Raw genomic sequence first — 25,225 nt, forward strand, 5'->3', positions numbered from 1 at the left:
AAACAGAGGGTGAAGGAGGAAGTGCACTCACTGTCTCGCTGGATGGAGTGGGTTACAGTCACAGTTTCTGAGCTGGATTTTTTCCCTTGAATGAATGAATTCCTCCTGAAAGAATGGACCGAGACAAAGACAGCACTGCGCCTCAAGGGTAAGCTCTCCTGCGTGCACTTGCTTCATATAATATAAATTTTCAAAGCAGCTTCATATTAATAATAAACAGGAAAGTGATAGAATTAATGATGTAAACTTCATCAAATATGAGACAAATCCAATTTCTGCTGTAAATCAGCTGTATAGCAAGATAATTTTAATTTGGTTCAGTGATGATTCCGTTAAGTTCAATAACTGTAAAGTTAATTCATTATGAATGCAGCTCTACTGAAGATAATAGTGACAATATTCAGCTTGAGTCAGTTCAATGTTGATTCAGATTAGTTCAATAATAGTGTCAATGTTGCAAATATAATCAGTTTTGGGGGGGGGGGTGGAATGGGTAACACTTTAGGGTCCAATTCTCACTATTAACTATATATGGTAGTATTGATATTACTAGGATATTGGGTGTTTATAAAGCACGTATTAATGCCTTATTCTGGATGACTATATTCTACATCCCTTAATCCTACTCAATAACTAAACTTAACAACTACCTTACTAACTATTAAGCAGCAATTATGAATTTGAGGCAAATGTCGGAGTTAATAGTGAGAACTGGACCCTAGACTAAAGTATGACCAAAAAATGATTCGGCTATATAAAGCAGAAGACAATAGTGTCATTATTCAGCTCATTTCGGTTGAGGTTTAATTCTTATCCAACAGTGAGAGAGCAGTTAAACCAGTAATATTGCTGCATATGAAAAAAACTAAAACCTTGATGTCTAATAATTCAGCAGATGCTTCTATCCAAAACAACATGTAAAATACTTACACATTTAGAAGTAGGCCCAATGGTGAAAGTTCCAGTTTCAACTGAAACCTTTCCAACCTTTCTATTCCTAGTCCCAATTCTTATCTACTTGGGATCATTATTATAAGGAAAATGTGTGAAAGAGAGGCAAAATATGGTCATGGGATTTACAGTGTGTGGAGACTGAGAGGCTTTGTTTACAATGATCTGATATTCCTATGTGTTTTTGCAGCAAAAAGTTTGGAATAAAAGGGAAGAAGAAACCAAGGAAAGGACACAAGGGTGTTGTAATTGCAAACAAAAATGCTCTAGGTAAGGCCATTAAAGCAAACACGACGTTACACAAGTAAAGATGTAGAACATTTCATTAAGGGATTTACTGCATGGCTTTGTTGACACAGAATTTAAATCCATTAATTCAGACTTATGACATCTGATCGTGAGCGCTACAGAAGGTTTAAAATGCTTGTAAACCAATTCTGACTGAGCTGGTTTAATCTTTATATTTTAGAGGCAGAGTCTGAAACTAATCCTGGCAATCCAGAAGTGATAGACGTACCACAGCCTGAACTCACCGAAGCGTCCACCTCGACACACGCTTCCTTCAGACAGATTGATAATACTAAGAGGCAATACTTGTTTTCCTCAGCGTAATGTGTTCTTTCTTGTAGTTTCTGTACCACATCTTCATCATTTCACTTTTTTTTGTACGTATAAGGTCTAAACCTATGGTCAGGATCTTGGAAGCTGAAAGGAAACCACAACATTTCCAGGTAGAATTCAATATAACTTGAGTAAAAAACCTTAACCTTTCTTGATTTGTTTTGATATGCTAAAACTGTTACTTTTATTGAAAGATTGGCAAAAATCTGTTGTGTTCTTCCTAAGATCTCCATCAATATAACAGAGGCTAGGCAGCTGGTCGGGGATAATATAGATCCTTGTGTTGTGATTGAAATTGGAGATGAGAAAAAGCAATCATCTGCGAAAGAAGGAACCAATGCTCCATTTTACAATGAGGTGATCATACGGTCTTCAACTGCTGGACACTTTCTGAAATAATGGTATAAATGGCAATAATTTTAACAACAATGTTCATCTCATTCCCAACAGTATTTTGTGTTTGACTTCTTTTGCAATCAAGACATCTTTTTTGACAAAGTCATCAAACTATCAGTAAGTACATAACGTAAACAAACTGATTTCTTGACACGACCTGGAATAGCTCACATTAGTGTACTTCTCCCAAAGGTCATGCACTCAAAGATCATGAAGAGCTACTGTGTGGGAATTTTCAAGATTGATGTCGGGACGGTTTACTCCCAACCTGGTAAATGCTTGGCTTGGAGTTTGTCGCACCTTTTCTTTAACTAGAGATAGTGAAGTAGTTTGTGAATCTGGTCTCAGATTTGGAATATTGGTTATTCTGCTTGTAAAACAATAAATCTTGCCCTTGCTGTGCCAGGCCATCAGTTTATCAATAAGTGGGCCATGCTCACAGACCCCGCTGACATCCGCACAGGGGTCAAAGGGCACTTGAAGTGTGATATCAGCGTGTCAGGAAAGGGAGATGTTGCACTACCTTCCCAGAAGTTCAGTGATGCAGAGGAACAGATAGACAAGTAAGATCTCAGGTTTTTTTCAGATCTCAAGACTGGATGTTGAATTTATCTCATGATGTTTAAAAAAAACGTTTGTCCTCTCCCAGACACCTCCTGATTCCTGAAGGCTTAAGTCCTGAACGGCCATGGGCTCGGTTTTACGTGATAGTGTACCGAGCAGAAGGTCTTCCCAGAATAAACTCCAGTATTATGGCCAATGTGACCAAAGCCTTTGTTGGAGACACGACAGCCCTCATAGATCCTTACGTAGAGGTGTCATTCTTCGGTCAAGTTGTAAGCTCACAATCCAGTGCTTACTACAAAACACACACACACACACACTTAAAGGGGTTGTTCACCAAAAACTTCATTTTTAATGATTTCAGTGGTTCTTGTCGTCATTTTTATTAGTTTATTAGTTTTATTCATTTTTAAATATTTCTATGTAGCTTAATTTTGTACTTTTTTTTGTTTAATTTAATATTTAAATGCCAAGACAAATTTTCTAACTCTTGTTTAAGTGTTTTTTTGTTATTTATAGGATTTTTTATTTCAGCTTCATTTCATTATTATCGAAAACCATTTGAAATAGTTTTAGCAAACAAAAATGACCCTGCCCTGATGTCGTTAGTTACACTAAATGAGGAATCGTTACGTATTTCTTTCCATACAACAACAGGTTGTTTTGAGCGGGTCAAAGCGACCTTGTTGTGTTCTGTCTTCCGGTTTGTATTTCCACAGCATGAAGGTAAACTTATGGATTAATGAATGAACTGGTCGTTTTAAAATATTCCCAGTCTTCTGACATTTGTTATGACATCCGCTTCCAAAATTATATTTCTCATAATAACTTTCGTTAACTCTAAGATAAGTAAATCCACTTCACCAGCCAATTAAAGATTGCTGCTCATAAGGTCTATAGCAAGAGCTGTGACTTCCAAAATGTCTTTCTGAAACTCTTTTTCTTTCATGAATGAAAGGGCAGGACGTCTACTCAGAAGAGCACAGCAGAACCAGTATGGAACGAGCAAGTAGTGTTTAAGGAGATGTTTCCTCCACTGTGTCAAAGACTGAAAATTCGGGTTCTGGATGAGGGAAGCATGAACGATGTGGCAATTGGGACTCATTACATTGATCTGCACACCATCTCAAACGACAATGATGGAGACAATGGTTCGCTATTTCATTACATTGCTAAAAAAGTAGTAGTTTTGAATGATTTTGAATTGAAATATTTGGACACCTTGGTCATTTTAAAAAAACAATATACAAAATATCAAACCCGAATGATGGCAGTTACCATATTCTTTCATCATTCATTGCTCTTCTCAAGGTTTCCTGCCCACGTTCGGACCGGCATGGATCAACCTTTACGGCTCACTTCGTAATTCCACACTGGTGGACGACAGCCAGGAGCTGAACGAGGGTGTTGGAGAGGGGGTGTCCTACAGAGGCAGGGTTTACATAGAACTCGGTGTGGAGATCCTGTCTGGAGGTGCTGAATCTAAATCCCTGTTTTCAAAGATCAGTCTGAAAGATGCCAAGGGAGGGAAAGCAGTGGCGAAAGATCCCAAAACTGGGGCAGGACCTGGAGGTGATGAGGAGAAGTCCAAAACTATAGGACCTGAGGTGATGCCAGTGGAGCCAATACAGAAGGTTTGCAGCAGTCACTCTCCTTTTTACTCCATTCTTTAATCTGTCAGTTTTTTTCCTTTCCTTTGTACATACATGTCCATTATATTGAAGCTTCCCAAGTCTTTGTTTAACTTGCATTTAGATAAATGATGAAGACATGGAAACCTTCTTGCTCTTTGGCTGTGTGTTCGAGGCTTCAATGATTGACAGAAGAATCGGGGATAGACCAATCTTCCTTGAGTTCACCATTGGTAAACATAACAGGATTTATTCATTCAACAACATAAATGGCACCTTCCACAAATCGGTTTAAAATAGGGTCTGAAACTCTTTAACTGTTTGCTTAATCTTCAAGATTATTTCCGTTCATTCAGTTTTTCATGAAATAACTTAATAACAGGGTTAAACAGTTGAGCTTGTTGGATACATCTCTTTTTGAGTGGCATTTGTAAATCATGTGGTAACATAGTTGCACACAATATGTGGTATAAATAAATTACTTAAAAAATACAAAAAACGAATGTACTCAGTGTTTAAGTTACTCTAAAAAAGTAATTAATTACTAGCTAGTAATTACAACCTCAACTGTGAATATAGATTACTGTACTAATTACTCTCTCTAAAAAGTATTGCATTACTTATTAATAATTACTTTTTAAATCACATATCAACCTCGACCACTTGAACAATACAATTATAGACATGTAACTGTTTTTTAATTATTTAAAAAAATGTATATTAAACTGCAAAAACTATTTCTGGAACTGGCCAAACTTTTTAAAGGGAGGTTACATTAGAAACACATTTTAACATTAGACGTTAAATTGTGGTGTTAAATACAAAAATTAAAAATGGCTTTATATAGAATAGTCTATACAATATTTCATGCAATTACATTAGAAGTAACTCATTAAATTGCAGAAAAGTTATAACTAGGTACTAACCCTGAACCTACACTTAAACCTAACCTTAACCTGCAGTTAACTTATATTACCAGTATTTTCTTAGACAAGTACATAGTACACATACTGTAAAATAAAGTGCAACCAAAACATTTAATATTTAAAGAATGCATGATATGAAGTCTTTATTACATAACACCTGAAGAACTGACAACAATATGATGGTATAATATGACCCCTTTAAATGTGTACTTGTTTATTCAGGTAACTTTGGGAACTTCATTGACGGCGCTGCGCCTCCTCCTTCAAAGAAAAGGCTTGAAGATGTGTCAGTTACCACTCCTCTTCTGGACACCGCGGCAACAATGACGTGCAAATCCACTACAACACCAGAGAGACCTCTTTTCGGAGATGCTCAGAGGTGCTCAGATCAAGTTTATACCTTCATTAAATAATGGGAAATACTTTATTCATGAGCAAAACTGGACTCATAATCTTGTTTTGTGCAGGCACTACATGCACTTGCCCATCGCAGCGCAAAAGCCCTGTGTGTATGTTTATAGCAGCTGGGAGGATCGAGCTTACCGACTCCATCATGCCAACATGCTGGACACTATTGCCTTGATGTTTGTATGTGAGCCTTATTATTACATTGCCGTGTTATTAGTTTGTAGTTCGTGTGGTTATTTTCAATTAAAGGGATAGTTCAGCGAAATATTTACATTTTGTCACCATTTAATCACCCTCATATTGTTCCGAACCTGGATGAAATTCTTTCTTCTGTTGGTCACGAAAGAAGATATTTTAAAGGATGTTGTTAAAAAGACAGATGAGTTGACGGTAGCCATTGACTTCCATAGTATTTTTCCCCCTACTATGGAAGTCATTGGCTACCGTCATCTGTTTGATTACCAACATTCTTCAAAATATCTTCTTGTGTGTTCAACAGAAGAAAGAAACTAAAACGGGTTTAGAACGACTTAAGGGTGAGTAAGTGGTGACAAACTGTTAATTTTTGGGTTAACTATCCCTTTAATGTTTGTCAGGAGGAGGGAATCTCTAAGGTGGCAGAACTGGATAAAATGCTGTCTCCAGAGGCGTCGACTCTCATGCACCATGTTCTTCGGGAATTTAGGAGAGATGCCAGGTAGGCCTAAAGATTGAACAAAAGCAGAACCCATATTCCTCTCTTTACAATTAGTAGGGGTCAAAGGGTTTAAATTTAGTAGGCTATTATTATAAGTATTTTCACCTGAGGTCCCCTTAAAATAGGCCTATTCAAGTGTTCCAGTTTTGTTAAGACGTGACAGGGTGAACTAAGTTTCTGAACACCCAATAGGTGTCACTATTGTGTAAATTCAGGAAGTTCTGCGTTCAGAAAGTTACAATGATTTCTAGTACAACAGAGTGCTTGATTTTACAAGATAACAAAAACAATATTGTTTATGAGACCTATAAAATGATAGCTCACCCAAAAATGTAAATTCTGTCATTATCATTTACTCGCCCTCATGTCATTCCAAACCTTTATAACTTTTTGTTCTGTGGTCCAGTTCTTTTCTTTTTTTTGGTCCATACAATGAAAGTAAAAGTCAATGAGGTCCAAAACAACATTGACTTTCATTGTATGGACAAAAACAGTTGGAAACATTATTCTTTTGTGGTCCACAGAAGAAAGTAAGTCATTCTGGTTTGGAAAAACATGAGGTTAAGTAGATTCATTTTTGGGTGAACTATCCCTTCATAAATGCTTGGTTTCCACTCATTAATGAAATTCTACAACTGTATCCCAATTATGTTAATGCTGGATGTAACGGTATGTTTATTACAGGGAGTTTATTGCATTTGCTGAAAAGAAGGTGAAGGGAAGCAACCTGACCTTACTGGATAAAAAGAGGCTCACCCTGTGCAAACAGGAGCTGGTGGGTGTCTTTTATGCAGGTTTTTAAAAGACCTCTATTTGTTAAAACTTTGCACTGTTGTGCTTTTCCTCTATCTTGTCCTTATTTAGTCCTCATAACTAATTTATTTCAACACCAAAATGTAATAAACAAATGTGTAACGAAATGTATTTGTAGATAAAATTTTAAATTTGTCTACAAAACCAATGTCAAGCATTTAGGTCGATAAAAATTTAAAGATTTTTAAGATCATTAGAGCATAAATTCTGTCAAGTGTATATACATTTTTGGCTGGTAGTGTATGTATATTTGACTAATCTTTGGTTTTACTTCAGGAGAGTATGACTGAAGTAGCAGGAGGACTCCTTGAGCCCAAGAGGAGATCTTTGACTGTAAAAGAGATGCTGCTGGAAGTCCAGAAAATTAAAAAGAAACTCAGATTTCTGGTGGAAGAGGTTGTTATTTTGTCATTGTTATATACAAATCCTTGAACTTTCATATGTATAATTTAAGGTTACACTTACTTTTAAGGTGTCATAGTACTTATTTAAGAAAGTATAATGTAACTGAGTAATATTAATTGACTTCATGTACTTACTATAGTTACAGTTAGGGTTTGGATCAGAGTTAATTATCCATAATTTACTGTTATTATTACTATTGTAAGTACATGTAACTTCGTCACCTTAAAATAAAGTGTTACCTAATGTAAGTCTACATCATTACTAATATTCCTCCTCGTCTCACGCCTGTCTCAGCCTCAACACACTTTACCAGATGTGTTTGTGTGTCTGGTCAGTAATAACAAGCGTCTGGCGTATGCCAGAATCCCTGCTCGTCACCTGCTCTTCTCTGAAAGCCCAGATCAGAGAGGCCGAAACTGTGGGAAGATCAAGACCCTCTTCCTCAAGGTCTGAACTCTGATATCAAATGCTAAGCTCTGGTTATAACTTCTAACTTTTAAAATGAAACATAAAAATGTGTCGTTCAGCCTCCAGGGAAGCGTGGACCGGGGTGGACCGTCCAGGTTAAACTTGATGTGTACTTATGGCTGGGAACTTGCAGAGATTCATCCCACATGTTGAACAATCTCCCATCAGGCTTTGAGCTGGGGGGCATCTCATCTGAGGAGAGGACTGGCCCTCCTCCTGAGCATTTACTGTACACAGGCAAGATTGCTCGGTTGCTAGGAAGAGTTATTTTTCTTTGTCTCGGTTTCTTTTTCTCTGTAAGACACTGATTGACACGTTGTCTTGCTGTTTGGCCCTGTTTGTTGTTGGTATACAGAGAAGCACATGTTCCAGCTGAGGGCTCATATGTACCAGGCTCGTGGTCTCATCGCAGCAGACAACACCGGCCTCTCAGACCCCTTTGCCTGGGTGTCTTTTCTGTCCAATAGCCAAAGCACTGCTGTAAGCATGAGTTTATGTGATGACATTCCAGACACAAAATGTATAATGATGCTGTTGACTGCACCACTAATATAGTAGCAAAAAATCAGCATTTTAGAATGATTTCCGAAGGATTATGTGACACTGAAGATTGGAGTAATGGCGGATGAAAATTCAGCTTTGCATAACAAAAAACGTTATAATAATTTAAATTAATATTATTATAATTATATGAAATATTATAACATTGTTTTTTTTTCTGTATTTTTGATCAAATAAATGCAGGCTTGATGAGCATTAGATGCTTTATTTTAAGTGACTAATATATATATATATATATATATATATATATATTTATATATATATATATATATATATTACTGTGGTTCTCTAAAAAAAGTGCAAGGTTTTGAGGTAAAGAGAGAAGATTATTAATTAAGTTAGTGAATCGGATATCAAAGTACATTTTAGAAAATGTATAGAAACGTGAGAGCACCTATTTTACAAATACTTCTTTTGATTCTGGATAATTCGTAACAAAAGATAAAATTGCCACAAAGAGAAATAACCTTATATATGTTATTCATATTTGTTTAAATTTGTTTAATTTTTCAGATCATCAAGCAAACATTGACACCCACGTGGAATCAGCTGATCCTGATAAATAACGTATCTTTGTATGGAGATCTTCACGACATAGTCCAGGAGCCACCGCTAGTTGTGATTGAAGTGTATGATGATGATGCAGTGGTAAGGAAAGCACATTCACCTAAGTATACAGACCACAAATATAGCACTTCTGCTATATGCTAATGGTTCTGTAATTGAATTAAGCTTGTTATGCAGCTGAAAAACTTTCACAATCTGTCTTAAATGCTGTGACCTGAGGCACAATGGTTTGCTCTCTCCAGGGTATAGAGTACCTGGGGTCGACAGTGGCTGTTCCTGTTGTCAAACTTTCAGAGGAGCGATACGTCCCTCCTCAGCTGCAGTACAGTCCATTGTTCTGTGGCGGCCTGTCAGGAGGAGACATACTGGGAGCCTTTGAACTCATTCAGGTCCAGTCTTAAAAGCGCAACACATGACAGTTATATGCATTTACAGATGTGGTTGAATCAGATATTTATGACTATTATTACTACTGCTGCTGCTACTACTACTAATATTAATAATGAGTTATGTATTTTCTACTAATGCAGAAACTTATATTGTGTCTGCTGTTTATCTTTCCTATGATGCTATAGATTTCAGAGTCAGGAGAACACACTCTCCCTGATTTAGATGAGCCAGATGGAGTGGTTATCCCTGTACCTTCATACATTCGGCCTGTTCTCTGCAAGTACAGAATTGAGGTGCACAATCTATAACTATATGTAAAGTACAAAAAAACATTCTTATGAAAGCTGTTTATTTGTAACATTTGTAACATTATTGTTATCTGACAGTTGTACAAATGCATAGATTCCAAGCAGTGAATTACTTTAAACATTATTTATCTTTTCAAAGTGTGAGATTTGTATTTTTGGAGCCATTTTATTCCATACATTGATCATAAATGCTTCATTTATGTTTTCTTTTAGAGAGATTAGTGGTTGTTTGTCATTTGAATTCTAAGTCCATCGTTATTCTGAAAAATAATTAATAAACTATTGATTTTATATATTTATTTATTTGAACTGTTACGGGAAATACCATACAGATTTAAATAATTCAGGTTTAACTCCACCAGTACGGTGCACTGTATAAGTCTAATCATCTTTCATGTGTCAACGTGTGACATATACTTCTGAAACCTTTTTTTAGTCTTGCTTTTTTTCTGCTGGTGTCTAATCACTACATCTCGACTCAACTACCATTTCCCAAAAGTGTTGTGAATTCGTTTTAGCTTTATAGGCGTCTTTTAAAAGCCTCTCATCTGAACTGTGTTTTCACCCATAGGAAAAACTGCATGGTCATAGTTGGAAATAGTTCTGTTGTCTATATACCAGGTCTCACTTTTATTAGGTGTCACACTTGTTTTTGACATTTTCATTTGTAATGTGTGTTTTGGCAAGTGTAACATGGATCTACCATTTCAAGTAAATTAATGTAGCTTTTTCACTGTACACTAATAGTGTTTTGTCTGTACTTTGAATACAAGTGTTGTTGAGTTTGTATTCATGTGCACTGCAGGTTTTGTTCTGGGGCCTCAGAGAACTGAAAAAAGTTCAGCTCTTATCTGTCGATCGACCCCAAGTTTTTATCAAGTGTGCAGGGGCAGGCGTCAACTCCTCAGTGATACAGAGTTACAAGAAAAATCCAAACTTCACAATACTTGTTGATGCCTTTGATGTGGTAAGTCGACTGCTACAACAACAGGTCCTGTGTTTAATGTTGACACGTATGGTGTCGTCCCCATCGCTTTGCTCATCTGATCCATCGCTTGATGTTCTGCTGATCTCAGCATGTCTCTGTTGTTTGTCTGTAGGAGCTTCCTGAAGATGAATACCTCCTCCCTCCTCTCACCATCACCGTGGTGGACTGGAGGGCCTTTGGACGGAGCACACTTGTGGGTAGTCATATGATCAACAACTTGGCATTATTCAAACACATCCCTTTACCGATCCAACAGCCCCAACAGGAGCCCAGTAACATAGCAGGTAACGCACGTCCCAGTTACAGTCACAAAAACAGCCCTAATAAATGCAATAAATGAAAAATAAACCGAGACCACAACTCTACATTCATTTCTGAACATCAAATTTCTTCAACCAAAAAATCTAACAGTCTAACCAATACAACTAGTACCAAATGCTCAATGCCTTGGGAAAATATGCTTATTCAGAGCCCACAATAACATATAGGCCTGGTTTACAGACAGGGCTTAGATTAACCTTGGATTGGGCCTCAGTTCAATTAGGACATTTAAGTAGCTTTTATAAACATGCCTTAGACAAAAATATTACTGGTGTGCATCTTGAGACAAAACAATGGCAAAAAGAAATGTCAGTGCAAGTTTCTTTCAGTTAAAACAGCTCAAACATGCATTTTATCATTTAAGCCTAGTCTGTGAAACCGGGCGATAATATAATATATTGGTCTTGGGCAGGGATGCTCAATCCTGAAGACATATCTGTCTGTAATTTTATTAAATCCCTAAACCTTGATGATAAAATTCCTCAGTGAATCTGAGCAATTAATAATACTGATTGCCTAAATCTAATTAAAAGTATGGTTTGTTTTGCGTCTGTAGTGGCTCAGCTGTCTCTGCAGCAAAGTGTTGTGCCACCTCCAAACGTGGAGATCGCCATAGAAATAGAGCAGGAGGACATAATCCACTCTCCCCCCAAAACTGAGCCAGACTTCCAGGACATCCAGGACAAGAAGGTTTGTTTTTAGTTGGATAAACTAAACATTTTGAGAGAACCTCAGATTGTGAATATTATCACCTATATTGTCAAAAGTCCAGCTTTTCCCTCCAGTTTAGTCTATGCCCCTAATTTCAGAAAATGCATATGTGCAAGTAAAAGCATATAAGCAAATGCACACACTACTAATGTACTATAAAACTATTTGTCAATGTCAGGTGTCGAAGAAGAGCAAACGCAGATCTACTAAAAGGAAGAAACGCACCACGGCTGACGAGTCTGCTGATAACGTCATTGATTGGTGGTCGAAATACTATGCATCGATGCAGAAGATCCAACAGGTAAGCTTCTAAACATGTTTGTGAGCAGCAGATGGTTTTATTTGTCTTGCTCTTGTTTTTTGCTTACTAATTTTTTTGCACCACAACTTCTTTCTTAGGCAAAGCAAAAAGAAAACAATCCATTTCCACTGCTCTTTGAAAATAGTAAGTGATATCCGAGTTTATTCCAGAATCAGTCTTGTCCTCTAAAGCTGGAGCATGACATGTCTACATGATTCCAGTCAAACATGCCCACATTATGATGTATTTCAGTAACTCCTCTGGAGAACATTATTTCCGAAGGATTGATCAATCTGGGTAAGAATGACTGGGAGACTGTCCATTGCTTGGCCCTCCTCCTTTGCTGCGGTCAACAGGATTGCAGAGTGTTTTGTTCCCTATGCAAACTGTGCATTAGCATAAAAATGTGAATGGAATTAAATTGTCCACATAGTCATTTAAAACTTCAGTTAATTCTGCTTACAAGAGATCACACAACATTTTGCAATCCCAGTGTGCCCAGATCTGCACCTCTATTTAGGTGTTTTGTGCACATACACTACCGTTCAAAAATTTGGGGCCGGGTCGTTTTTTTTATTTTTTTTTTAAGTTTAAGAAATAAGTCTCTTCTGCTCACAAGTCAACAATACAGTAAATATTGTGAAAAATTATAATTTAAAATAACAGTTTTCTCTTTTAATATATTTAAAAATGTATTTTTTTTCCTATGATGGCAAAGCTGAATTTTCAGCATCATTACTCCAGTCTTCAGTGTCACATGATCCTTCAGAAATCATTCTGATATACTGATTTTGTATTATTATCAATTTTAACAACAATTGTGTTGCTTAATATTTTTGTGGAAACCATGATACATTTAATTCAGGATTCTTTGATGAATTGAAAGTTCAAAAGAACATTATAAATGTCTTTACTGTCACTTTTGATCAATTTAATGCTTCCTTGCTGAATAAAGTATTCATTTATCTTCTTTTTTTTTTTTTTTTAAATCTTGCTGACCCCAAACGTTTGAACGGTAGTGTATAACAGCTTACTAATTTTGCAGTGTACGAACAGTAACATTGGGAAGTTGTCAGTCTGTTGGTTTGTTTTGGTTGTGTAAGACACTTAAATTGCTCTTTGGTGGAAGTGATAAAAGCATATTTATTTGCTGCTTTAATCTTTTGCTTCTTTTACCTTTAAAGACTGTGCAAGTTATTTTATGTTATTTTCTACGGTATGTTTAGCGTCAGGTCTTAAGGAAAAGAAAAAGGAGGTGAATTACAAGAGTGTGATAGAACAGCCCAGGCTTGCATCATTACAGGTAAAATGTGTCATTACAATGCTTGGTTTCCCTGCAAATACTGTCTATACATTACATTTGTATTTATTCATCAAACAGAGCTTGCATTTTTTTTTTTTTATCACTCCAGGTGTATGACAAAGAGCTGGAGGTAGAGTTTGGGCCTTTTGACGACTGGGTAAAAACCTTTGAACTCTATCGAGGAAAGGCCAATGAGGAGGACGGCTCTGCTGATGAGAGATTTGTCGGGAAGTTCAAGGTAAACTGGTTTTGCATGTAGAACCATAACATAAATGGAGGCTATTTAAGATCCAGGCCACAGAATTTCTTTGATTGCGCCATCAGGGCAGGTTCTGTCTGTGCAAATTGCAAGAAACGGATGACGAGGGGGAGGATGGATATATGGATTCTGGGCAGTTTAAAATAAACCAGGGTATTCCTCCAAACACTGCAGTAGAGGTCCTGATCCGCGTTTACATAGTTGCGGTAAGTGCCTTTCATATTTTTTATTCAGGAATATTGATGCAAACTGACTTATTGGTTGTATTTTTGGACATTGTTATTTATCGTTTGTTGATGCATTTTAATTGATTTAATGTCACTGAAAAAAACGTAACTGCATGGATTTTGGTTATTTCTGGTCTGTTACTGGTTTGGCTAGTGGACCAGAACAACCTTTTTTTTTTCTTTTAAAGAAATTCATACTTTTATTTTGGAAGGATGCATTAAATTGACCAAAAAGACATGTAAATGTAAAGACATTTATAATGTTACAAAATATGTTTATTTCAAATAAATGCTGTTGTTTTGAACTTTCTGTTCATCAAAGAATCCTGGAAAAAAGAAGTCAACATTGATAAAAAATAAGAAATGTTTCTTGAGCAGCAGATCAGCATATTAGAAGGATTTTTCTGAATGACCGTGTGACACTAAAGACTGGAGTATTGACTGCTGAAAATTTAGCTTTACCTTCACAGGAATACATTACATTTTAAAAATGTAATATTATTTCACAATGTTTTTACTGTATTTTTAATTTTAAAAAAATGCATTCTTAGCACGCTCAAGGGAGTTCTTTCAAAAACATTAAAAAATCTTACCATCCCCAAACTGTTGATTTGTGTTGGATTTATGAGAATTAACAAATGTTGGTGAGCAGCTTTGCTGGTCTTTAGGTTGTGTTCAACAGGGGTGACCACCAGATTATACAGTCAATTGTCACTCTTATGCATGTTAAGGCCTTCAACCTGCACCCTGCGGATCCAGATGGCAAAGCAGATCCTTACATAGTGCTGAAACTTGGGAAAACTGAGATCAAAGACAGAGTCAATTACATCCCAAAGCAGCTCAACCCAGTGTTTGGAAGGTGAACAATCACAATGATTGAGAAATTCACTTTGAAATTCTATCAACTGCCTGTTTCATTGAGGTTCATTCTCTCTCAATCTATCTCTCCTGCTCAGATCCTTTGAATTTCAAGCCACTTTCCCCAAGGAATCCCTGCTAACTATTCTCATCTATGACTATGACACTGTCGGTGGGGATGATTTGATTGGAGAAACACAGATCGATTTGGAAAACCGTTTTTACAGCAGGCATCGAGCTACCTGCGGTCTGCCTTCGGAATATGCCATGTGAGTATTTATATTGTAACATCCAGTTCTTCTCTTCAAGTTAGTTTGATGCTCACTCTTGGTGCGTCAATTGATGATCTCGTGTCACCTAGTGAGGGTTATAATGCATGGAGGGACTGCATCAAGCCAATGGACCTGTTGATTAAGCTTTGCAAAGAAAACAGACTGGACAACCCTCGCTTTTCTCCAGGACGCATTACCATAGGAAACAAAGTCTTCACGGGGAAAACGGTATTTGCTGATGAAGGTATGTCACTCTTTTGGTTTACATCATGATGTTGATTGTTGATTAATAGCCAAAGGAGTAATGGGTTTGCTGTTGCTCCACAGATCAAATGGTGGAGTCGTACGAGCACTTGGCTCTAAAGGTTCTGCACAGGTGGTCTGAGATGACCAGTGGGGCCTGTAAACTGGTCCCAGAGCATATTGAAACTCGCGCACTCTACCTCAAAGACAAACCAGGAATAGACCAGGTAATGTTTGTTGTTAGAGGTTTATGTAACCTTAATGGACTATATAGAATGCAAAAGGTGAGAGTGATTGTAATAGTTGTCCGTTTCATATTCCTCAGGGCCATCTGCAGATGTGGGTGGACATTTTTCCAATGGATATGCCTCATCCTGGCCCTCCTGTGGACATTTCCCCTCGCAAACCCAAAGGGTAAAGTGAAGATCCACAAAACCATCTTACTGGGTTGTACAGTTAAGTTAGTAGTGATTTATCCAATCATTTTTTTTTCTTTTTTTTTATAAAGGTATGAACTGAGAATCATTATCTGGAACACTGAAGATGTAATACTAGAGGACACCAACTTCATAACAGGACAGCAGTCGAGTGACATATACGTCAAAGGGTAACATTAGATCATCACAATAAACAGGAAAAAAGTTTATTTTTTTTATTTATTGAAAAGGTCTCTCAATATACACTACTGTTCAAAAGTTTGGGGTCTGTAAGATTTTTTTTTTTAAAGAAATTAATACTTTTATTCTGCAGTGACTCATTAAATTGATTTAAAGTGACAGTGAATACATTTATAATCCATTTACAGCATTTACAAAAGATTTCAGTTTTAAATAAACGTTCTTTTGAACTTTCTATTCATCAAAGAATCTTAAAGAATATCAGGATTGCCATAAAAAATATTACTGAAGACCAGAGTAATCACATCACAGGAATAAATTACATTTTAAAAATTTGAAATGTATTTTAAATTGTAATAATATTTCACAGTATTACTATTTACCGTATCTCTTACCAGATAAATACAGCCATGGTGAGCATAAAAGACTTATGACATTTAAAAAAACATTAAAACATTTATCAACCCCAATTTTTTAACTCTAGTGTAGATTCTGAAATGTATATTAATAAAAAAAATGAATTAATGCTTTCTAATATTCCTAATACATAACATTAGGATTAAAGAATATTTTTCCTCCAATATCAAAATTCTGGGGAATTTCATGTTTTTCTTCAGCTGGTTGAAGGGTCTTGAAGATGACGGCCAGGAAACTGATGTCCATTACAATTCTCTGACCGGAGAAGGCAACTTCAACTGGCGCTTTGTGTTCCCCTTTAACTACCTGCCAGCTGAGAAAGTGGTGGTGGTACAAAAGCGAGAAAGCATTTACTCTCTGGACAAAACTGAACAGAAGATCCCTGCAGTCCTTGTTATGCAGGTGTGGGACTTTGAGAGGCTTTCTTCTGATGACTTCCTGGGTAAGAAATCTCTCTTGCTTAACATTGCTTAAATGCATTGCATCACATCCTCCCTAGAAGTGCTCTGTAGTCATTCCTGCTGTGCTGTAGGAGCACTGCTAGCTTAAACCTTGGCTCAAAATATTTGATATTAACACTTGAAGGTCATTTTTGTTTTTCTCAGGCTCAGTGGAGTTGGACCTGCATGGGTTTCCACATGGAGCCAAATCAGCTAAAGCTTGTAAGATGGAAATGCTGACAGAAATCACAGAGAACATCTCTATCTTTCAGCAGAAACGCTCCAAAGGCTGGTGGCCCTTCATTAAAGCTGGCGAACTCACAGTGTGTGAATTAAATTATTTCAATGAAAAAATGTGAACTAAACTTTACAGCTCCAAACTCTATAATTAAACAATAGCTCCATGTTTGCAAGCATATGGACAATCGAAACTTTGACTTATGTATTTTTAATGCAATTACATGAGATAAATTGAGGCATGTTTAATTGTTCATTTACATTTGTTCTGTACGAAACAATAGTATGTATAGTACTGTACATTTACACACATATGATGTAACCTAGTAAAACTGTTATAGTGTTTAAACTGTGTTCTTTCCATAGGGGAAGGTAGAAGCGGAGTTCCACCTGGTGACAGTTGAAGAGGCAGAGAAAAATCCAGTGGGCCGTGCACGCAAAGAGCCAGAGCCTTTAGAGAAGCCAAAGTAATGTGACTAATACACTTAAAGGGATAGTTCACCCAAAAATAAAATTTCTGTAATTAATTACTCACCCTCATGCCGTTCCAAACCTGTAAGTCTTTCATTCATCTTCGGAACACAAATTAAGATCTTTTTGATGAAATCTGAGAGTTTTCTGTCCCTTCATAGACAGCTATGTAACGCTTCTGCTAGAGGTTTGTTCTCGAGCATCAAGCTGGTTCTGTTTATGTTCGCTGATCAATGTTTAAATCTGAATAAAAGCCTAAATTCAATCTGTTCATCATATAAAGCGATCGAGTCGCTTCAGAAAATTTTGACTAAACTGCTCAATTCATATGGATTATCTCTTTATGAACTTTTTCAAACGTCAAAGTGGTAGTTGCGTGTACTCTCAATGGAGGGACAGAAATATCTCAGATTTCATTAAAAAGATCTTCATTTGGAGATGAACAAAAGTCTTACAGGTTTGGAACGACATGAGGGCGAGTAATCATTGACAGAAATTTTATTTTTCGGTGAACTATCCCTCACCTAGGGTTCACTCCCATTCTTACTAGGGTTGCCAATCAGTTAGTACATAGGCAATAGCCAATATATAGGCCTATATAATAAGAAAAATATATCATTATAAAAAATGAAAATATTTGTTTTTGGGTTGTGTGGGTAGTTTTACTGTGTAAATGATTTGTAATTATTTAATTATCTCTCTTTTCTCTAGTCGCCCAGACACATCCTTCTCCTGGTTTATGAATCCTTTCAAGTGCTTCTTTCACCTGATCTGGGGGAACTACAAGAAATACATCATTGCTGGACTGGTGCTGTTGATCGTGACCTTGTTCCTGGTTCTCATCTTCTACACCCTACCAGGGGCGATCAGTAGTAAGATAGTCAATGGGTAATTAAACACCCATATAAAGCCATTGGACACAATGGAGCAGCACAAATGTAACTTCTTGTTGATTTAATGCATTGAACTCTTGAAGCACACATTTAAACATTTGTCTGCATGTAATTGCTTACTCAGGAACATAACTTGGTTGATTTTAGGAACAATCTTTTATTTTATTTTAAGATCTTATATTGTATTTAATTATGCACCAACAAATGTAACATACACAACATTAAACATTTAATGATCTTTAAACAGCATAACATTGAAGATAGCACATGAAAACTGTAGAAATTTTTTATTCATCTTTAATCACATCCTAATGTAAACAGTTGAACTATTCTACTGTCGAGCTTCAAAACTTGAGAAATGATTATGTAGTGACGTTAAAAATGACAGTAATAACTCAAAAATTGACATTTGTGTAAATACAATTACATAAAACAAGCGAGCATAACCCCAATGAGTCTATGTAAAGTTGTGAGGGTTACAATAAAATTTCTTTGTAGTCTTTGTGAAACACATTGTGTATTGCCTTATATTGATATCAGTGTGTTTTCTCTCAGCTGACTGAATTTCAAAGTCACTTCTCAGAATACTATGAATTAAATGTAATCTTTTCCAATAAAAAAAGGAAGCTTGAGAAATTTCTCGTTCAAAGACAAGAATAAGTGTGAAATGTTCATGTAGTATTGTGGCCTTTGGTCCTGAGCTTCTGAATTATGAAAGCAACTGTCACAATGCCTTATTGCACGTTTTTTAGTAAGACACTGTGGTTAAAAAAAACCAAAAACGTAAGATCGCTGTAAATGAATCGATACCAAAACTGATCTAGCTCTTGGTTTACAGTTTTCCCCATTACCTAGAAAATATGTGTGAGCATTTTATCAGTAAAACCTTTTCATACCAAAACATACCATTACATCAGCCACCAAAACAGACTCATTTCCCGACACTATATAAACAGCACTCACCACTTTTTACACAAGTGTATGTTAAACCACGTTTGTCTGCTCAAAATCAGACACACTAATCTGCTTATACAGCACATTTGCACTGTGTGCACGTTAAGAAAACACTGGCATTCAAAATTATCTGATCGACAACTGTCATAGTTATAGCCAACAATGCCAATTGCTAGAAATTTTAGGCCACAATGATGAACATGGGTATATTTGAACGAATGGACCAAATTATTATTCAAAAACACCCTGGACACGGCGGTCAAAAACATTTCAACAAGCTACGTGGGCCGACATAACTAGGACATTAAAGTTAACAGTGCAGAGTGACATTTTTTTCTTTCTTTACTGATGACGACAATATCCTTGGACAATATGTTTTGTACTTTTCCTCATTTACATTTTATTCAGCACAGTTTATTGTAGAATGTATTTTATTATACAGTCACGGTTGTTAAATGCATAATGTAATCTAATTGGGTAGAATTGTTTGGTTAGGTTTGCAAAGCCAAAGGTTTAAATAATTTGAGGTTTGCACAGATCAGTATATGGGGTTTCGGTTTGTAAGTTCTAGTTTTAGAAACATAATTAACCATTTGACAACTTTTTTTCAAGTTCCACCATTACTTAGTGTGAGTTTCTGCCAGCAAGTAAACACTGCATTATTGGTAAGTTGGTCTGTTCTGTGATAGCGCTGAGGGCATCATACCCTCATTGATGCCGTGTGTTGGTGCTGATTGGGTAGGACTAGGCCCGAACTGCAGCAGCAGGTTATATGTCCCAGCCTCAGACAGTCCCCTTCTCAACCCAAGCCCACCTCGCTGCGCAGTCACCCCGCCTCGCTTGCGGTAAGAGATCAGGCCGCCCTGCTGGGCAGGTGAACTCTGCACTGGAGCGCCGTTAAACTGCGCAGCCTGCGAGGCCATCAAACAGGCTTGTAGTTTGCGTTTGGCACGCCAGCGGGCCACTCGAAGGCGAGTCTTTTCTCTTCGTTCCCTTACCAGATCTGCAAGTAGAGCCTGTGGTAGAGTCTGCTCCAGCTCACGCCGTCGGTTTGTACCAAGCCCTCGGTTTGTGTTCCGGCCTCTTAGACTCAGAGTTCTGCTGCGTTTGTACTCTTCATACAGGTTCAGGTCCTTACGTCTCGGACGCACCTGCTTTTGGACCCCTGCCACACACAGCTGAGAGTCGTCATCTAAATATGGACAGAGAGGTGAGAAATTAAATGTATTAATACAAATATTTGAACCTCACCAAAATTTGAGCCACTATTTCAAATAATAGCAGCATGTTATTGTTTTATATGATGTTAATATAATTTACATTAACGCTCATAAGTACTCCATATTGACTTAGGCCAACTGAAGCCCATCTCAAAACTTCTATATGATCGAGTAAGAACTGAAAAAGTAAAATATACGCAAACACCCTCAAACCTAAAGAGATGCACAGTGAAATATTAGAGAAGCCCCCCGGAAGTTTATTATAACACATTATTTAACAGTCAGTTCTCACTTTAAGACAATGCCACATGTTCAGAGTCACAGGGTGGCACAAAAGAATCACTTCAATTAATCACAATTCATATGAAACTCACGAACCGGCAGATCTGTTGTGATTCCGTGCATACGCAGCTTCTACATGTGCGGTGAAAGCAATGGTTTTAATTTTACACGTCAGCTTTTTCCTCTCCTGAAAACTGTTTTGGCTGCTTACTGCAACATCACATCCTGTCAGTTTCCTGATAACTGTTAACCTCAAGTATCTTCTTATCAATGTTTGCTGAGCAAGTTTCAGATTCACAAAAGCCAAGATAACTATGTTTTTAGAATGCATTTGGTTTTACAATATAAACCTGATGTAGTTTTATAGGTTTTTTTTAAATATATGATATTACTTGAAAGATTACCTGGAATATTTGTAGTTTTCACACCAAGGGAAAAGTTTAAACTTCTTAGGCCGAGTTTCACAGACAAGGCTTAGATTAAGCCAGGACTAGGCCAAAGGTCAATTAGGACATTTACAGTTGCAAACAAAATAATTAAACCCCCTTGACCTGCAAGACATTTTGCTGCCAAGAACAAAATTGTATGAAAACAATTTAACTGAGGCATCAGTAAACTATTAAAGAATTTTTCTAATACATATTTATATGTGTGATTCTGGGAATGTAAAGTTGATGAAAAATGAAAAGAAAAATTTGCTCCAAACTTTCGTGTTCAAATTTATTCAACCCCCCCGGAGACTATACAAATTTACAAATGTATGCTTTTCTAAAAATAGTTTTTTTTTAAATCTATGGCAAATTAAAAGTGTGTGTGTGTGTATATATATATATATATATATATATATATATATACACATCTTGAGACAAAACAATGGCACTACATATTTTAAGATATGCCAGTGCAAGTCTCTGTTAAAACAGCTCAAACATGCATTTTAGGCTTAAGCTTTGTCTAAAATCCTTACCTAAAATCCTGATGTTTAAAAAAAAATGGACACTGACTGTACCCTACACTTTAATAACCCTAATTAACTATTTCTGCACAAAAGATCAAGTAGTTATTAAAATATTTATTTAACAGTATGCAATACAGTAATTCTTTGTACAAGCAATGTATAAATCAAAACTAACATTTGTACAATAGTTTAGGAGGATGTCCTTCCTGGGGCCAAACGCAGGTAGTCTTTGATGCATTTCTCTGCCTCTGCTTCTGTGGGAGTCAGGAGGGCACTGTTCCTCATAGCTGCAGCTGTATGTTAAATAGATAGGTATTAGTTTACAAACAAAGAAAACAACACTTTAATTTCATTTATTACTGAACTTTACCTGAACAGACAAGTTCTGACTGTGTATGTATGCAATTGTAAAATTTTAGTCAGCACAAGTGAAACAAGTTCCAGAGCAATACATTGCAAATGTTAAAATTACAATGTATTCATATGTGACTTGACTGAGATATGTAACTATGATATCACTACAATACTTTTATTCTAAAAAGAATTCCATTCGTTTTGGACATACCTATTATTAGTACTCCAATATTTGTTTTTCTCAAGCCTCGCTTGTCTCCACGTCCGCACCAGTTGAGCTGTTTGGCCAAGTTTGAGGCAAAGACCTTGTTGCAAATTCTCCCCACGGTCTTTTTCATAGTTTGACCTCCACTAACAGACAATCTGTTCAACTAAAACAGAGATTGAATATAGTATGTAAATAAAAATTCACCAAAAACTGCTTTATTTAGATAATTCCAAAGAATCTTACCAATTTTTGCATTTTCCCTTTGTCTAAAAGTGTTTGCTCCAACCGGTCAAGATCCTCCATTGACATCAGAGGCAAGACACAATCCTCGTCTTCATCCTCCGTCTGCAGTGGGGCTTCAAAGTGCTTGTTCCCCACAAGACACTGAACCAATGCAGTCAGGTGGTTGATTTTCCAGTCCATCTCTCCCTGCCACTCAAGAATAGCCCTTTCTTCACCTGCAATACCACAGGTGATTTAGCAGGGACTGACACTGAACAGTAAACCTTTATAAATGTATGAGCTTAACTCGACATTGTAAATGAAGGGATTCAACTTACCTGTACATCTATTATTTTCAAAACTCTCTGGGCTCGCATCTGACATGGCTGTAAAACAAATTTACAAACATTAAAACTTGAAATTTTCTAACAGTAATCCATTTCAGAAAAACAAATTGAATTGGCTGTTGTTAGATTTATGTCGAAAAGCAGCTTTAATTTAACTATTTAATCAAAGAAAAAATAAAACTGACCCAAACTTCTTCAAAAACTAAATGGGTCCAATATTTACCTTTTTGTTTTTAAACGACTTTAATGAGGAATACTTTCACTATGCATAATTACAGGCATTTTTGTTAACGAAGAACAGACAATAAATACAATTTTCTTTGTCTGTCTGTCACTCCCAAGCTTTCTTTTCAACTTTTTGCTTAGAAAACACGCACATTAGATTTAAAACTAATATTAAACAAGTAAAAGCTAGAACGAAGCCTTTATTCTTAATATATTTGTCGGTTTAGGTTGAAGTTGTGTCCTCAGGTTACATGTCAACCCTGTTGCCATCATAACGCTCTCCTAACTCTTAAATAAATTGTGTCATAGATTATAGGATTTGGTCTACATGGCAACATCAACTCTGCAAGGACATGTTTCCTTTTTATGTTTCTTTCAACCCTGTTACCATTTTGTACAGTAAACGCTGGTCTGATTATTAAAAATTATTGTAAAGTTTTCACATTCAATTCTGTCAATAAGTATAGTGTCATGATCTTCCCTTGTCTAGCTGAACTCTGTTACCATCAGCCCTGTTACCTTTACAATAATTTATCTTATCCAAACCTATATTAACATACCTTGAAATGGTATAAATTTAAAAACACTATTCTGAAATGTTTAAAAATGTACAGAAATAAAACAAACGGTCTCAAAACCACGAATATCGGTTCAGTAATTAGAAGTCTTAATATTTGATAAACACGGTGACCTTTAAAGTTCAAGTAAAGCAGTTAGACTCACCTGTTCATGTTGATGCATTTCTCTTGAGATTTCCCCTTCACTGAATGACTTGCAATGTGTATTAAAACATGAACAGCTCGAAAAAGTTGTATTTTTTTAATTCTGACAATTTTAACATGAATATTCATTAGAAAAGGATGATCAGTCTCATTCACTGAAAGCTCCTTTAAAAAATGTTTTGAACAAAGTATTCCATGATCTGGCCTGTGCTATGAAACATTTAATGATGTAACTTCAAAGTCTTACAATAGCAAACAAAAACTCCTGTGTACCTGGCCTTTTCAAATAAAACATTTAAATACCATTTTCATGAAATAATCAACATTCATTATTGCATGAAAATATTATTGCTGGTCTCAAGAAGAAACATTTTCCGCCTCAAGTTATTTGAAAAAAACAAAAAACATAAAATATATTTCTGTTACAGTTTAACACATGATCCCGTATTCTAAAGATATTTAGTAATGCTATTGCAAAGCATGACATTGTAATTTACTTCAGTTTACTTCAGATACTCTCTAAGTATGCAGAATATTACAAAAACACAGTGATGGGGGAAAAACGTAACAGGGCTGAATCCAATTCAACAGAGTTAAAAATGATAACAGGGTTGAAGTGTCTACTGTTAATGAAATATACATTAATCGATTCAATCATACATCAATTAATTCATTTATTTTAATTTTGACCACTCATTACAAAGTACCTCAGCGCAGAACACATGTAATATGTAAAACATATTCATTTAGCATGGCCCATCTTTCTGAATTTAAATATCAAGATGTCACAAGGTTCAGTCAGTGGAGTTTAAGATCCATCATAAACAATGGATGGATTACCCAGAATCTCAGTCATCCTCTCTCTCTTTCAGTTACATCTGAAATATTATGCAGTTCATTGACTTGGTCACAAGTCATTTTACTTGGTTCCATGAATGGCCACCCGATGGAGCCTCAATGTTGATGGACTCAAGTGCTTTTATGATCACCTGACTTTTAAGGCTATGTTGGTTTAGGTAAGGTCATGAAGAGTTGCACCTGGGACGTCCTGACCCTGACTTGTCAATCTGTCTGCGGTCCTCTTCGTGGTTGCAGTAACACCATCAGACTAGGTTCGGGGCTGTCTGGAGGGGAGGCAATTATTTTGAAAAATGGTTTCCTCTTCTGTCGTTCTTTGGCTTCTCTCCACTGCTTGCGCCTCCATCTCTGAGCCTTCTCACACAGGTCACCAATTCTCTTCTTTTTCCCTGTCTCAACATCTCTTCTCCACCTCTCTCGCTCAGTTCGGAGGTACCTTTCCCTGCGGTCAGGATCAGCATCCCTTCTCGCTCTGTATGCTCTCTGTTTTTCAGCAGCTGTTTTTGCCATTACAGAGTCTGAAAAAAGGAATCCAATATGAAGACTTGCTCAGCTTCTCCATATTCCAAATGAATATGAATTCATCATATGTACAATGAGCCTTTCGTGAG

The 25,225-nt window shown here is 36.5% G+C and overlaps 2 protein-coding genes and 1 long non-coding RNA gene across 7 annotated transcripts in view; 2 read left to right on the forward strand and 1 right to left on the reverse strand.

Moving 5' to 3' along the window:
* On the forward strand, positions 1-18,773 carry fer1l6 (fer-1 like family member 6). 2 transcript variants are annotated; one of them, XM_077216297.1, is made up of 42 exons: positions 1-148; positions 1,142-1,221; positions 1,421-1,538; positions 1,628-1,682; positions 1,798-1,929; positions 2,023-2,085; positions 2,161-2,239; positions 2,375-2,531; positions 2,618-2,804; positions 3,491-3,683; positions 3,844-4,166; positions 4,288-4,396; positions 5,312-5,468; positions 5,557-5,677; positions 6,094-6,194; positions 6,879-6,969; positions 7,284-7,403; positions 7,707-7,859; positions 7,940-8,117; positions 8,236-8,360; positions 8,955-9,089; positions 9,251-9,397; positions 9,584-9,691; positions 10,512-10,673; positions 10,807-10,978; positions 11,572-11,705; positions 11,905-12,027; positions 12,126-12,171; positions 12,280-12,324; positions 13,254-13,330; positions 13,440-13,568; positions 13,655-13,795; positions 14,548-14,675; positions 14,773-14,943; positions 15,036-15,190; positions 15,274-15,416; positions 15,515-15,603; positions 15,698-15,796; positions 16,424-16,665; positions 16,829-16,986; positions 17,267-17,367; positions 18,083-18,773. In XM_077216297.1, exons 1-42 carry the CDS (start codon positions 114-116, stop codon positions 18,261-18,263), a joined length of 5,463 nt encoding a protein of 1,820 aa, XP_077072412.1. In that variant the 5' UTR covers positions 1-113; the 3' UTR covers positions 18,264-18,773. The 2 variants fall into 2 exon arrangements, with proteins under 2 accessions (XP_077072412.1, XP_077072413.1); XM_077216298.1 differs by lacking the exon at positions 12,280-12,324.
* The window catches only part of LOC143723635 (uncharacterized), a 14,195-nt gene continuing 7,371 nt past the window's right edge, over positions 18,402-25,225 (reverse strand). The window contains exons 3-7 of one of the 4 annotated variants that reach the window (XM_077216300.1): positions 22,801-22,848; positions 22,484-22,698; positions 22,244-22,403; positions 21,854-21,971; positions 18,402-20,410 (exon numbers count right to left, since the gene is read on the reverse strand). In XM_077216300.1, coding sequence (XP_077072415.1) covers positions 21,868-21,971; positions 22,244-22,403; positions 22,484-22,698; positions 22,801-22,848 — 527 coding nt within the window. In that variant the 3' untranslated portion in view covers positions 18,402-20,410; positions 21,854-21,867. Of the gene's footprint in view, positions 20,411-21,774; positions 21,972-22,243; positions 22,404-22,483; positions 22,699-22,800; positions 22,849-23,836; positions 25,133-25,225 lie in introns of those variants that run through there. The other 3 variants (XM_077216302.1, XM_077216299.1, XM_077216303.1) reach the window with 3 other exon arrangements.
* The window catches only part of LOC143723636 (uncharacterized), a 2,857-nt gene continuing 213 nt past the window's right edge, over positions 22,582-25,225 (forward strand). The window contains exons 1-2 of the long non-coding RNA XR_013197156.1: positions 22,582-22,712; positions 25,130-25,220. This is a non-coding gene — a long non-coding RNA (uncharacterized LOC143723636). The remainder of the gene's footprint in view (positions 22,713-25,129; positions 25,221-25,225) is intronic.

The sequence above is a fragment of the Siphateles boraxobius genome, unplaced genomic scaffold (assembly GCF_051911475.1).
Source record: "Siphateles boraxobius isolate OS27281-9 unplaced genomic scaffold, OSU_SipBor_1 7, whole genome shotgun sequence".
In the NCBI taxonomy this organism is placed as follows: Eukaryota; Metazoa; Chordata; class Actinopteri; order Cypriniformes; family Leuciscidae; genus Siphateles; species Siphateles boraxobius.